Source organism: Pinus tabuliformis, chromosome 4_1 (assembly GCF_031772625.1).
Source record: "Pinus tabuliformis cultivar Carrire ecotype Pingquan chromosome 4_1, CPIR1, whole genome shotgun sequence".
NCBI lineage: Eukaryota > Viridiplantae > Streptophyta > Pinopsida > Pinales > Pinaceae > Pinus > Pinus tabuliformis.
In genome coordinates this window covers 280,939,374-280,955,129 of record NC_142303.1, presented here as the reverse complement: position 1 = coordinate 280,955,129, position 15,756 = coordinate 280,939,374, and the positions used below count along the sequence as shown (strand labels likewise).

The 15,756-nt window shown below is 39.2% G+C and overlaps 1 protein-coding gene across 1 annotated transcript in view; it reads left to right on the top strand.

Annotated features, from left to right (window-relative positions):
* AUG4 (HAUS augmin-like complex subunit) overlaps positions 1-15,756 on the top strand; it is a 219,624-nt gene that overhangs the window by 58,736 nt on the left and 145,132 nt on the right. Inside the window, exon 4 of the mRNA XM_089419618.1 lies at positions 14,209-14,559. Within this exon, the coding sequence (XP_089275744.1) occupies positions 14,209-14,559 (351 nt within the window). The remainder of the gene's footprint in view (positions 1-14,208; positions 14,560-15,756) is intronic.

The following is a 15,756-nucleotide window of genomic DNA, read 5'->3' as shown; positions in this document are numbered from 1 at the left end:
CCTTGAGTGGATATGAGTACTATGTTTTATTCATTGATGATCACTCCAGGAGGACCTGGATTTGTTTCTTGAAGACCAAGAGTGAGGTCTTCAAGCGGTTTCAGGAGTTTAGAGCTCTTGTGGAGACACAGACAGGTCGGAAAATCAAGTCCCTAAGGTCGGACAATGGGGGAGAGTACACCCTTTTGGAGAGTTTGTTGACTATTGTGCGGAGGCAGGCATTAGGAGGGAGTTCACTGTTCCTTACAACCCCTAGCAGAACGGGGTTGCGGAGAGGAATAACAGATCCATTGGAGGGGCTGCCAAAGCCATGTTACATGATCAGGGGTTGCCATTGTTCTTGTGGGTAGAGGCCTGCAACACAACTGTTTATTTGCAGAACAGGAGTCCGCATCATGCCTTGGGGCACGACTCTGGAGGAGGCTTTTTCTGGGAAGAAGCCTGATATTGGTCATCTTCGTATCTTTGGGTGCATTACATACTCCTACATACCCAAGGAGAGGAGGACCAAACTAGAGCCCACCGCAGAGAAGGGTATATTTGTGGGCTATAGTGAGACCTCAAAGGCCTTTCGGATTTACATTCCTGCACAAAGGAAAGTTGTTGTCAGGCGGGATGTGAAGTTCGAGGAGGACAGGGCCTTTAGGAGGTCACGAGAGTTAGAGTATCTGGATCAGCCAGACCCTCAGCAGCAATTGAGTCAGTCGCAGGGATCCAGTGGGTAGGGATCAGGAGGATCCGGAGGTACATCTATGAGGATGTCAGGTTCGTCAGTGAGTAGTGGCTCGCCGAGCCAGAGGGGTGGTGCTCCGGGCAGCATGCAGAACAGTTCACTAGGGAGTCCACTGATGGACAGTTCACACGGTACCTCAGCTTCGACAGGTTCAGGTGCAGGCAGGAGGACATCAGACAGACAGTCAGGAGTTCAGGCTCCTGATGATGATGAGGAGGAGGAGTTTCATTCTCCAATGGGAGAAGTACGCTCAGGGAAGAGAAAGCCCAAGTGGCTTCAGGACACCTTGAGAGATGCCACATTTGTTGCTGAGCCTAAGAGGCCGGTCAGAGAGAGTAGACCACCTGAGAGGTTTTGTAGCTATATGGCAATGGCTACTAGCATCCTTGACTCTGAGCCTTCTAGCTATGAGGAGGCAGCTGGCCAGCAGGTCTGGAGAGAGGCCACGCAGGAGGAGTATTCTTCTATCATGAAGAATGATGTTTGGGAGGTGGTGCCGAGGCCTGAGGGCAAATCCCTGGTTACTTCCAAATGGCTTTACAAGGTAAAGCATGTTGCAGATGGAAGCATTGAGAAATTCAAAGCGAGGTTTGTGGCTAGAGGGTTCTCCCATGTAGAGGGAGTTGATTATGAGGAGACCTCCGCTCCCGTGGCTTGATATACTTCGATCCGCTCCATTATATCAATAGCAGCAGAGATGGGTTGGAAGATCCACCAGATGGATGTGAAGACTGCATTTCTCAATGGCTTCATACAGGAGGAGGTGTACATTGAGCAGCCACAGGGCTTTGAGGTGCATGGGAAGGAGTCCCATGTGTGCAGACTGAAGAAGGCCCTTTATGGCCTAAAGCAAGCTCCCAGAGCTTGGTACTCCAGGATAGATACATACTTGCAGGGGATGGGTTTCACAAAGAGTGAGGCAGATCCGAACCTTTACTATATTGTGATAGGTGAGGAGCCTCTCATTCTGGTGCTGTATGTGGATGACTTGGTCATTACAGGTGCAGAGAGTGTCAGGCCAGGAGTAACTCCAGACTTGGCAGAAACACTGATTCATTTATTTCATTAGGTAGCTATTGTTATATACATGAATGTGACTGATCAGTTCATCTTCTTGATGACTGTTCACATTCCAAATTCACCCAATCGCAGAGGATTAGGTGTCAACATTCCCCCCTTAATTTGAAGGGTTGTTGGTGAGTCCAAGCATCGTTCTGAATCTTTCAAGCTTTTCTCTTCCAAGCGCTTTGGTGAAGATGTCTGCAATTTGCTCATTTGTGGAACAATGACGAAGATGGATTGTTTTGGCCTCAACATGATGTCGGATCAGATGATATTTAGTATTGATGTGCTTTGTATGATCATGGAACTTTGGGTTCTTGGCCAACTTTATTGCACAGGTGTTGTCAATCATGAGTGGAGTTGATTGTACTTGTTTTACCTGCAAATCTTCAAGAATTTTCCTGAGCCACACAATTTCTTTCGTTGCTTCAACTGCTGCCACGTATTCTGCTTCTGTTGTGGAATCTGCTGGAACTGATTGTTTGCGTGATCTCCAAGAGACAGCTCCTGATCCAAGACTCATAGCATATCCTGAAGTAGATACTCCAGTTTCTTTGTCTCCATCGAAGTCTGAATCAGAGTATCCAATCAAGCTGAAGTCGTCCACCTGTGTATACTTGATTCCAAGGTTTTGAGTTCCCTTCAAGTACCTTAGAACTCTTTTTGCAGCAGACCAATGTCCCTCACAAGGCTTTTGCATAAACCTGGAGAGGATTCCAACAGCAAATGAAATGTCTGGTCTGGTAGTAGTGAGGTAGATGAGACTCCCTACAAGCTGTCTATACTTTGTTGCATCCTCAAATTCCTTTCCTTCAATAGATGTGAGCTTTAAGTTTTGTTCCATTGGAGTAGAAAGAGGATTGCACTCTGTCATGCCAAATCTGTTTAACAAATCTCCAATGTATTTCTTTTGAGAAAGAAATATGGATTTTGGATGTTGGGTTACTTCAATGCCAAGATAGTAATGAACATAGCCCAAATCAGTCATTTCAAAACTTTTTCTAATTCTTTCTTTATGGATGCAATATAGCTTTCATTGTTCCCTGTCATTAAAAGATCATCTACATATACCACAGGATATACAACTGTTTTGCCAACTTTCTTGACAAATAAAGTTGCATCATCAAGATCAAAATGATTGAAGTTGAGTTTCAGAAGATGCTCAGTTAGTTTTTCATACTAGGCTCGTGGTGCTTGTTTGAGGCCATACAAGGACTTCACAAGTTTGCATACTTTATGTTCACATCCTTTCACAGCAAATCCTTCAGGCTGGGACATAAAAACATTTTCTTTTAGATCTCCATTCAAGAAGGCAGTTTTTACATCCATTTGATGGACTTTCCAACCGTTTTGAGCTGCTAGTGCAAAGAGTGTCCTGATGGTGGCCCATTTTGCTGTGGGGGCAAAAGTTTCCTCATAATCGACCCCTTCCTTTTGTGCAAAACCTTTTGCCACAAGCCTAGCTTTGTGCTTGTCAAGTGAGCCATCAGCTTTGTACTTGTTCTTGTAGACCCACTTGCAGCCAATTGGTTTGGTTCCAAATGGAGGATCAACCAGCTTCCAAGTTCCATTCTTTATGAGGGCATCATACTCCTTTTGCATCGCTTCTTTCCATTCATCATGAGAAGCAGCTTCTTTGAAGGAAGTTGGTTCAAAATCTGTAGACAAGTTCAATTCACAATCATAAGTAACATCCATATCAACAGGTGAATTAGAGTCATCTACATCACCTCCATCTTGTCGGTTTGAATTTCTGGTTCCTGTTTTTCCAATTTCATCAGGATGAACACTTTCAAGTGTCTTTGTCAGCCACTTCGGGGGACCTTTCTGAGATGGTCTAGGCTGATCTGTTGATTGAGTTGGGACTGAATCAAGATTGAGTCTCCCAATTCTATCAATTACATCACTTAAAGGATCATCCGTTGTTGGAGTTTCATGCAGGGGAGATTGTTCTTCAGAAGAAGATTCCACATGTTGATCTAGTATAGGAATCCCCCCTTCAAGATGTGGAATCTGATTATCAAATTCTCGAAATGATTTTGTTTTTGCGAATCTATCCAAGCGATCAAGTTGCCGCTCAACAACATTGTCAGATTTGGATGATTCTAGAAAAATGACATCTCTAGATACAACAAACTTTTTATTTACTTCATCATAGAGGCGGTACGCTTTAGAGGTGTTTGAATACCCCAGGAAGATACACTTACGATTTCTAGCACCAAGTTTGTTTCTATGTACCTTTGGTATCAAAGCATAACAGGTGGAACCAAAGATCCTGAGATGTTTTACCGAAGGAACATGTCCATACCACAATTCATAAGGAGTCTTGTTTCTTATAGCATTAGATGGACATCTATTCTTTATATATGCAGCACATAGAACATCATCAGCCCAAAACATTATCTTTACATTTTTGAAGAAAAGCATGGATCGTACCATATTCAAGATTGTTCTATTCATTCTTTCAGCTACACCATTCTGTTGGGGATTATAAGGCACAGTTGTTTGATGTTTGATCCCATGTTGGCGAAGATAGTGTTCAAATTCATTTGATGTATATTCTTTTCCATTATCAGTGCGAATAGACCCAATATGAGATTGTGCATCATTTTCAATCCATTTATGAAAATTCTTGAATGTTTGAAAAGCATCAGATTTGTTCTTCAATAAATAAACCCAACACATTCTGGTGTAATCATCAATAAATGTCATGATATATTTATTTCCATTTGCAGAAGGAACAGGCATTGGACCACATAAATCTGAATGAATGAGTTCAAGCTTCCTATGTGCTCTTGAATGTGAATCATGAAAAGACTGTTTGCTATGCTTTCCTAGAATGCAAGCATCACATTGCTTATGTTTCCTAGGAATTGTAGGCAAGCAAACCAACAACACCATTTTTCTTCAATAAGCGGAGACTGTCATAGTTTAAATGTCCAAATCTAGCATGCCATAATAAACTTGATGGAAGTGTACCTTCTTCATGATGAGAAATATATGAGAAATGTTGTGCATGAGCAGAGATTCCTTGCAGTTTGAGAAGCCTTTCTTCTTCTATTCCCCTCATGACAAGTGAGTGGTCAGAAGCTTTTCTTACCTCAAGCTTGCCATCAAACATATGAATGGAGTGACCTTGCTGGCGGATGTGGACCAAGGACAGCAAGTTTCTCTTGAGCTGTGGGAGATATAGAACATGATCCAGAAGAAAGTCTGGAAGACCAGGCAGTTTAAGCCTGATTGTGCCAAGCCCTGATGGCTTGATTTTTGACTGATCTGCAAAGTATACTGCTCCATCAACATTGTCAGTGAAATCTTCAAAAAAATATTTCCTATGAGTCATATGACAGGTTGTTACTGAATCAAGTAACCAATCATTTTTCGAAGAAGCAAGTGAAGCATTAAACAAATCTTCATTTACTCCAATGTTACATTGTGCCTCAATATAGTGAGCGGATTCAGGTGCTTTACCTTTGTCTGTATCATCAGTTTTACCTTTCTGCTGGTTTCTTTTCTGCTCAATTTTGTCTCATGGTAGTTTGCATGTAGAAGCATCATGTGATCCATTTCGTTTGCAGCGAATGCAATGCAGATCTGCTTTTTCTGCTTGAGAATGTTTGCCCCCTGCCTCTGAAGTATCTTCCTCTTCCTCTTCGTCCACCTCTTCCTCTTGTAGAATCTTGAGCAGGATGCTTTTCTTTATGAGCAAGGCAAACAGTCTCTTCAGAAGATTCAGGGACTGTCTTCTTTCCAAAGGCTTTCTCTCTTTCAGCAAACTTTTACACAAGAGAGTCAAAGGTTATATCTTTAAGATTTCCATTTGCTTGTAAAGACTCAAGATAATTGGAGTAAGTAGGATAGAGTGCCTTGAGAAAAACAATAAGAGGGATATCCAGCTCAACCTTAGTGGATTTTATATCATGCATTATAGACTTTACTTCAGATGCAAGAGCAAGAGGATCATTATTTTGCAGTTCAAGGGTGAAGAGTTTAATCATGAGTTAGACTACTTCAAGTGCAGAATGTGAGTCATAGAGTTCTTTTAGCTTTTGTAAAGCTTCAAAGGCAGTTGAATATGATGAAATATGGCGACTTACTTCTTCATTTACAGATGCTGCGATTAATGCATAGGCTTTGCTGTTCTTGTTTTCCCAAATGACGAGCTCTTTGTCTGATGTAGGCTGCACTGGGTCATTGTCTCCTTCTCCGACACACACTCTTTTCCACAACTCATTGAAGATGAGGGTGTGTTTTATCATCCGGGACCATTTAGGATAGTTCTCCTTGCCAGTGAGAACTATTCCTACCATAGAGATGATTGAATGCATTCTGTAAAAAATACTTCTGCTGATATACAGTGAAATTGTACTCAAAAGGGCAAAAAAAAATTTCAAACACTTTTATGTACTGTTTCTTCAAATCCCTCCAAGGATCCTCATATAATATATCCACCATATTCCATATCTACAAACTCAGTTCATAACTCATTCAAATGAAAACCATAATATATATATATACTGGTTAATATAACCACAGCGCACATATATATATATATATATATATACTGATCAATGTAACCACAACGCACATATAGCACACAGCTTTAGCGCACATATAAATCACCGCTTTAATATAGCCACAGCAACACGCATTAATTCAGCACTCTATCTCAAATAAAAAGAACACCGCATACCATTATCAGCACCATTATCTCAGGCCACGGTTATATCTCAGGCCACGGGTTATACAGTCCACAGTTATATGTCAGGCCACGGTTTATATATAATATACAGTCCAGGTTATAACTCGGTCCACGGTTTAAGCACAATACAACTCAGTCCACGGTTATATCTCAGGCCACGGGTTATACAGTCCACAGTTATATGTCAGGCCACGGTTTATATATAATATACAGTCCAGGTTATAACTCGGTCCACGGTTATATACAACCCAATTCAATGTTGCACATTACAGAGTATTAAACCAGGATATGAATATCAGACCAACGCACATATAAACTTCACCGCACATACCAGGAGTTTTAACCAATGCACAAAGAATACGCACAGAGACTCGGAGATTATTCAACACAAAATATAAACCACGGAGCCCCACATAATTTACTGCTTCATACCAGAGATTCAATGCACACCATTGTATTCAACGCTCCATTCCCACGCTACAGCGTTGCATTCAATGTTGTATTCAACGGAGTTCAACCTACGCTTTCAATACGACCTTCACCACAGTCCATTCATCACACAGAGACTATGAATCGATGCATAGAGATGCTTCAGTGTATTCATTGCTCGAACTATTCAACACACTCGCTGCTATGTCAGGACAGAGGCAGTGGCAGCGCTATGTCAGGACAGAGGCAACGCTCAGGACAGAGGCAATGGCAGAGATGATGGGAGTTACATCTATTTTTAGAACCTGGGAGCTCTGATACCATGTCAGGCCAGGAGTAACTCCAGACTTGGCAGAAAAACTGATTCATTTATTTCATTAGGTAGCTATTGTTATATACATGAATGTGACTGATCAGTTCATCTTCTTGATGACTGTTCACATTCCAAATTCACCCAATCGCAGAGGATTAGGTGTCAACAGAGAGACTCATAGAGCACTGCAAGAGAGATCTTGCGGCGGAGTTTTAGATGAAGGACATCGGCTTGATGCATTACTTTTTGGGTTTGGAGGTGTGGCAGGAGGAGGGGCATTTCTTCCTGGGGCAGGGGAAGTATATTGTAGACATCCTTTGCAGATTTCACATGGAGGATTGTAAACCCATGTCGACACCGATGATCACCAACTGGAAGAAGCTTCATGCTTCGGATTCCGAGTTGGTGGATCCCACATTGTATAGGCAGCTGATTGGTTCCTTGATGTATTTGGTCAACACTAGACCAGGTATTTGTTTTGCAGTCAACACGATGAGTCAGTTTATGTGTGAGCCTAGGAAGGTTCACTGGGTGGCTGCAAAACATATTTTGCGGTACTTGCAGGGGACAGTGGATTATGGTCTGGACTACAAGCAGGGGGATGGAGTGAGATTGGCAGGTTATACTGATTCTGATTGGGCAGGTTGTGCTTCTGATAGGAATAGCACTTCAAGGTGCTGTTTTGGGTTGGGTTCGGCAGTAGTGTCATGGTTCAGTTGGAAGCAACAGTCAGTAGCATTGAGTTCAGCGGAAGCAGAGTATATGGCAGCCAGTATAGCTAGTTGTGAGGCCATCTGGCTTCACAAGATGTTGTTTGGCTTATTTGGTCAGCCGTTGAGACCTTCAGTGATTTACTGTGATAAACAGAGTTGCATTAAACTCACGGAGAATCCAGTATTTCATGACAGGTCAAAGCATATTGGGATCAAATATCATTTCATCAGAGACTATGTTCAAAAGGGAGTTGTGAAGTTTGAGTATATTCCCACTGATGAGCAGGTTGTAGATATTCTTACCAAAGCCTTACCACGGGGCAAGCATGTCTACTTTAGAGACAAGATGGGTGTGGTAAGGAACACCTTCCTCGGTAAGAGGGAGTGTTGAAATTTGGTACCAGAGGACAGGTGGTTCCCTAAGGCTTTGATCTTTGGCCTAGGGAAAAGTGTCCAAAAGAATTTAATTTTTCTCCTAAAGTGACTTTATAATTTTTATAAAGTCAAATCTAATTTAAAAGTGACTTTAAGTGATAAAGTTACTAAAGTCTAATTTTAAAGTGACTTTAATAAAGTCAATGTAAAATTAGAAAGGAAAAGTGACTTTGGAAATAAATGACTAAGTGGGTCTTTATTAAAGTGGGGTGAATTAAAAAATAGAAAGTGAGATTTAAATGAGCATTTAATCTCAGCCCTAGATCTCAATCAATCTCAGCCATTGGATTTAGGGATTCTCCAAATGTCACTGAGGGTTATATTAAAGGAGGAAAAGGAGGAAAATGTCATTCATTCTTTCATGAGCAGATTGAGAGAAGGAGAGCAAGAGAGCAAGGGAGATTTCTAGATAGGGAGGAGAAGGAGGCAGCAGCTTGGCACACATTCCAAGGCAACATTTTAGCAAATCTGTACAACTGAGTTAGCACACAGTGAAAGGCAAATATTGGGCACGAGTTTGTAGAAATCCGTACAGCAAGTGCACAGGAATCGAGAAGAAGAAATCCGTATAGCAAGTGGCTGTACCTTGGCATGCAAATCGAGGCAAATCCATACAGTTGTACTGCTGGTTTTTCTGCATGCAAATCAAGGAAATCCATACAACATATTTATGGCAGCTTGCACGCTTTTCTAGGCAGGCCGTATAGCAGCATTTAAGGCTGAAATTTGGGCACAAAAATCGAGGAGGCTGTACAACATTTATTACTGTTCTGTTTTGCTGTTTGCAAGTTTTTCCAGTTGGCTGTGAGGCACGGAAAACGAGATAAGTTGTAAAAGTTTGCTTGCTGATTTTTTGCTGAATATTTCTCACTGTAAATGGCATTTTCGAGAAATAAGAAGGAGCTTTCGAACTGGTTTTCCCCAGGAGTTGTAGGGGGTTTTTCCAGGGTCACCTTGACAAAAAATCACTGTGTTTAAATGTGTTGAATGGCTGTTTGTATGTGCTGATTTTTATATTTCTGCATTTTTCAGCATTCTGTAATTTTTCCAGAATTTGTGTTTTCAACAAAATTTATTTTTCAGTTGTTGAATGTATGGATATGGGATATGGCATTTAATTATTTTGGAGAAATAAGGTGAAACTAAAAACCAGGGTGGGAAATGAGAAATTTTTACATACTTCATGCTCTAAGTAATTTGCATTTGAAAGAACTTACCTCATTTCATCATAAGTATTGAGGCAGTCTACTGTTGTCATAAATCTACTTGGTGAATGATTTTATGTAACTGTCTTATATGCTCTGAGTTGATCGTAACCTACAACAATCCAATCTAAAATTACAGTGGTAACTTTACTCTGCTTATGGCACTAAAATTGGATTCTGAGCATTGGAATTTTTCCTTGCATCTTGAGCATGACCTTATGGACTGATCTTATCATTGACTGGAAAATACTTGGTAATAAGCTGTAGTGAGCTTACCTCTGTTACTCATGGATCTGGTATATTTTTTTGAAGAGTTGGAAAGCATATTGACATTGGACAGCTACAGGGATTTTTGCATTGCTCTTGGCTTCTCTAATTGAGATTGAAATCATTGTTGCAAGTTTTACATTGCTATAATTTATTGTCCTTGCAGCTGTTCATCTTTTTATCTTTGGTTACTAACATTTCCTTGCAGTATTGCTTGTCTTATAACTTGAAGCATTTTTCACTGTTGTGCAAGTTAATAATTCATTGAGTATTGTTGTTTAAGGCACTGGTCTTACTATTTAATCATAAGTGTCTAGAATAATCTAATTTAATCTATATCTCATTGCTCATTAATCAAACTTGCCACCTAATTTTAGTCAAGTTATTGAGACAGGTAGTTGCATCTCCTAGAACTTTTTTAGCCTCAATAAGTCTCCCCTTAATTTCTCACCTCTAGGGACTACCTCACTTAGGTTGCCTAAGAGATAACTAGAACAAAGTGGGTAGGGATCAGAGTGACAATCCCTGTCCTTGAGCGTTGTGGCCCTTGGTGTACACTTCGGGCTACAACAACTCCATTATCAGAAATAGTGTTTAGGAGGTGGTCCCAAGACCAGCAGACAAGTCAGTGGTGAGTTCCAGATGGCTTTACAAGGTAAGGGGGTGGTCCCTAATGAAAAGTTAAGTTAAAAAGAGACGTGAGTTTCTAGAAGAATTGTTAGAGTTAAATAGATTATTTCTTTAAGATTTATAAGTAAAAACTGATACGAGCAATAACCATCATAAGATAAGCATGAAATACATAAACAACCAATGTCTTCCAAGTATTTGCTCTTTAAGAAATGAAATTGTATTTTGCTTAAAACAAAAGTAGAATGCTTCAAAAATTGAAAGCAAAGCAATCCTGAAATGGAGACAAAGATGACATGAAATAGTCAAAATGATAATCTACAATTAGTGTACAAGAACTAGATCAAGACATGCAAGTAGAACTCCATACTTGTCTAATTAAAACAATGCTCTAGGTAGCAAATAAAATCCTTGAAACCACAAGATATTGATCAAGAAAAATATTTAATTTAAATTTATGTGACCTTAATAAGCTAGAGGAAAGGAAACTCCCTCTTTCAAAATCGTTTGATGAGATCCTTGAGGCAAACCGATTGGGTCCTTCTATTCTTGATCTTGGGAGTTAGTTTGTCTATTGGAGAGCTACCCCACGCCCAAGTAAATACTTCAACCAAATCTAAAGATCTCTACACTTTTGGAAAAGGATTTTAGCAATCATAAGGGATTAGATTATACAATGGAGGAGAAGGCTAGAGATTTCACCAAAATCTTTTAGTGCTCCTCTTCCTAAAGTATTTCTCTAACCCAAAAACTGTACAACATAGCTTGCATATGTTAATCCAAACAAGTGGCAAAATGATAACTAGCATAATCCAACATACATGTAGTATGTAAAGCACAAAAATTGAAATAACTTCACCTCAAGAAATGGAAGGAGAACACAAACACAATAGTACCCCAAAGTCTCTTTTATTATATGAAAGATGAACACAAAATCCAGCAAAGTCTCTGGAAGCCCAACAAATCGTTCTAAAGATACAAATGAGAGCTCAAGACTCATATAAATAATAAAATGGGAGATGATCCCAAGGAAAATTCCATTGACAAGTGGAGATGGACTGACAATCCCAATGTAGAAAATCAAATCACAAGTGGCAAGATGGTTGGCTATAGGTGTTCCCAAATTGCTAGTACATACTTCACTTGTGTATCAACGTGCTAGTTCAACTGCTGGTCAAGTGTAGACTTAACTAAAGAGTGTGGTAGACAAACTTCCTAAAAAATATGTGTTGGCTGCCACCTCTAACAAACTGCTGTTCATAATCTCCGTAGGCTGCTGTTAACTGTGCGTTAATTTGTTGCTAGTCAAGCAACTTGTGAGGCTATCTAGATGAGGAAGATTTTTGTTGGTTTGTTTGGTCAACAGATGGATCCAACAATGATTTCTGTGACAAGTAGAGTTGTATCAAACTCTTTGAGAATCTAGCTTTTCATGATCGGTCCAAGCATATTGACATCCGGTATAACCATCTTCGAGATTGTGTGCAGAGGAGAATCATGTTGCACGGGTACATTCCTACAGAGGAGCAAGATGCAGATATTTTGACAAAGGCATTGCCAAGATGCAAATTCGAGTTTCACAAAGGCAGGATCGAGGTAGTAGATAATCCCTTTCTTGTTGAGAGGGAGTGTTAAAAATAACAAGAAGAAAATCCTAATTTAATTTGTCCTTGAATTAAATTGGGAATTAAATCGAAATTCTATTCTCATAGCAACTTGTAATAGTTAACTAAGTTAAGTTGACTTAGTTGGCTCAGTAAATTCGAGTTGGGAGTCTATGTAGAGTTATGTAAAGTGATCCCTAAATTTAGGGGCCCAGGTTTAGTAATTATTGAGTTGTAATTATTTAATTCAGTTTAACTGAGTTAAATTCAGTTAAACTAGTTCTAACTATTGGAGGAACTAGTGAGTGGTCAAGTGAATTAAATTGGATTTAATTCACATGCAGTGATCAATCAAATAACTGATAATTCACTCAAAAATAACTCATGCATGTCAGTTCAGAGGAAGACCCAGTTGAGATTAGAGTTCAGGGACAGTGTACTATCAGTTGTATAATTTTCCGAGTTGTATAGATGGTGCATGCAATCAGTAGAAGGCCTATGATGGATTGCGCAGTTGTGGTGAGGGATTTTCCCAATTAAATATGGGCTAATTCCCTTAGGGATTGCGCAGTTGTGTTGAGGGATTTTCCCAATTAAATATGCGCTAATTCCCTTAGGGATTGTGCAAGGAAGTAGGGGCTTGGCAGACAACAGATTTGTCTAAGTGTTGGCTTGAGCTGGTTTGTGAAGCAGTGAGATAGTTTGTATTTGTCCAGAGATTGTTTGGGTGGAACAAACATTGTATTTTCTTCTCAGATCTTTTGGTTAATGCAATATAGATAGTCGGGGTTTTGAGCAATTGCTTTCCCTAGAAAAATATTGTGTTATGTGCGATTGAAATTTTTCCTTTTCTGCTTTGTGATTTCATCAATCAATTTTTCTTTTCGCTGATGAGTAGAGTAGATTCATGTCTTTTGTTTTAGCATATCACATAAGCAGTTTGAATCTACAGTAAAAATCTATAGTGTGCTTGATCCATTTTTCAAAATGCTGATCAAACTCTACCAGGAGTCCGATCAAAGCCATCATGTGGCCAATTCCTGAATATTTCTCAATTTAGATTTCCTATTTGCATGCATATGCACTGTAGATTCATCTCCGCAATTGCCATGGCCCTGATGAGATACATACATGGTTGTTATGAGTATTATCTTATTGTTTCAACTTTCAAGATACAATCCTATGTAATTTAATTTATAGCATAATCTTCTATATATCTATATTTGTGATTTCCCAAATTAACTGCTGAGTTTTTCTGGAGTCCAAGACAACTCTTACATCTCTGCCTTGCTGATAATTTTGTCTGATGATTTTGTTAATTTGAATTGCAGTAGATTTCTTTGAATTTCTGTCACATATTGTTGATAATTCTGATAATAATGTTGGGACAACAAGAAAGTAGCCCCAAGAACTGTGTATTTTGGGAAAATCGAATACAGACTGATTATAATATTGCTATTGTTCATTCACATTTATGAAGTCTAAGCCCACTTTCAATTGCATATATGGACACAAAATAAACAATATGAAGCTGTGCTGTAATATCAAAATTGGTTTAAAAAATTGTTATGGGAAGGCAAGGAAACGAATCTCAATTTTGATTTCTAAAACATAAAATTATAATGAACATTGCACAAGTAATTTTACTAGAGTATGGCATCTTTAGATAAAAATCCTTCACATGATATTGCCTTACCTACCGAATGATAACTAGAGTATCTGCTTTTTTCAGAGTGGAAAATATACATGATGTTAGTTTATTAGCCATATACTCAAATTTGGTCAAAAAGACTATCAAGGCGAGCATAATGATTAACTTTTAAACCTTTTCAATTATGAGACTTAGCAAGGATTTCAAGCTCAATCAACTGCCAAACAGAGGTTGTGGTAGGTTGTGCATGCATCTCTGCTTTTCTAGGTGTCCACAATTCCAACATGGAAAGGGCATTATGTCCATTAAGTGGGTTCCATGTCTTATTTGGAGTTTGATTCTGGTGGTGAGTGTGTGCCCTTTGGACGACAGTTTTTGAACAGATAGGACTTCTGATATGATTCATGACTCTTTTAGGAAGGTCTTAGTGAAAACTTTATTCTGATTTCTTGACAGTTTGGCAGGTCTATGAAGCTTTAGAACAAAGGCTAGTTGTTGCAGAGGCTGCCCAACGGCTCAGGCTGCCCCTTCTTTCCAAGGATGGTGAAATTCCTGAAGAGGAAATAGAAAAATGGAGTATAATATCTAGGAGTTCTCTTGACAGCACCAATACTAGCATCACTATCAGTTCCAGTGCTTACTCAACTGCCAGTGCTAGCACAAATAGCGTTGGAGGTGGGATTACTAACACTGTGACATCAGCCAGCAGTTCTGATATTTCAGAGCCTGGTGTTGGAGGCGTAGCTAATCGTTTTCTTGGAGTGACTCCTGGCTGGTTACGGCAAATTCATCTTCCACGTGCACACTTTGCTGAGGTAGTGTCCTTGATATGGCATCCCAATGCCTCTCACAATATCTGAAACTTTTCAAGTGCTATTAGTGAATAAATTGTCAATTATTCCATTAGTTATATCTTTTTTTTCAGTTAATTTAGGTTTTAGCCTTGTATGATCCAGTTATTTTACTTTGTTATTGTATGGAAGTTTTGTTTTTTAAATATGATTACATAAACACAATAGAAAATCAGTAACAAAAAATTCTGAATAGGTACTAGTTGCGTTGTTTAGTTTTCTTTGTTTTTAGCTTCTAAACTCAACAATCTAGTGATATTATTTTGTTGTTATCTACTAACTAGAATAATCATTTTTTCCTTTCTAATTTGATTAAAATTTTCTTGAATTTTTAAAATTTATTTTCGTCAAGAGCATTTTCAGGTTTGTCAAATTAAAAAACTTGTATTTTTTTTATTATTAGCAAATATTTTATTCAAATCAGCTAATGCTAAAAACTTGGTAGCATGGGCAAAGAACTGAGGAGATCAACTAGACTTTCGATGGTCTGAAGGAGTGTGATCTTTTGGGTGTGTCATAGAGTTATTGCTGAATGTTTTCAAATTGAATTGGCCTAGTTGACTTGTCAGGTTGTGACCTTTTAGTGATAAGGTGGGGGAACTGTGGGATTCTTCTTTCCTGAAAAATTCATTGTTCAGCTCAGAGCTGTGATTGATTCGGATAATGGTAATGGTGCTCAAGATTACTGAGAAGTTTGGTTTGAAGGTGAATCAAGGTAATGACACCGGTCCTACTATTGATTTTTCTGAGTTTGAATATAATAGTTTATATGATCAATTTTGTTCGGGCTCCGTTATCCCTCATGTCAGCATGGTACACATACAGTTTTTGAGTGCATTTATCACCATTTCAAGCCCAAGTTCACAAGTTAAAGCTTTGTGACAACCATGTGAGGCCCTATATTGGGTGTCCTAGACCTTGTTTGGTTGGCCATGTACGGCCCCTTTGGGTACATCTTTGGTTCATTTTGTCCAAGATAGTATTAGAATGCCTTGAATCGACTTATTTGGGACTCATGGTTTGTAGGAAATTCGTCTTATGTAGAGGTGATCACCGATGTATGGGCTAGTCCAGCACATGTTAGGTGCACCTATGTTTTACTGCATGGTTATGTGTTTATTGAGTCTGTATGTGGCCTGTTAAAACTATGCAACTACAGTC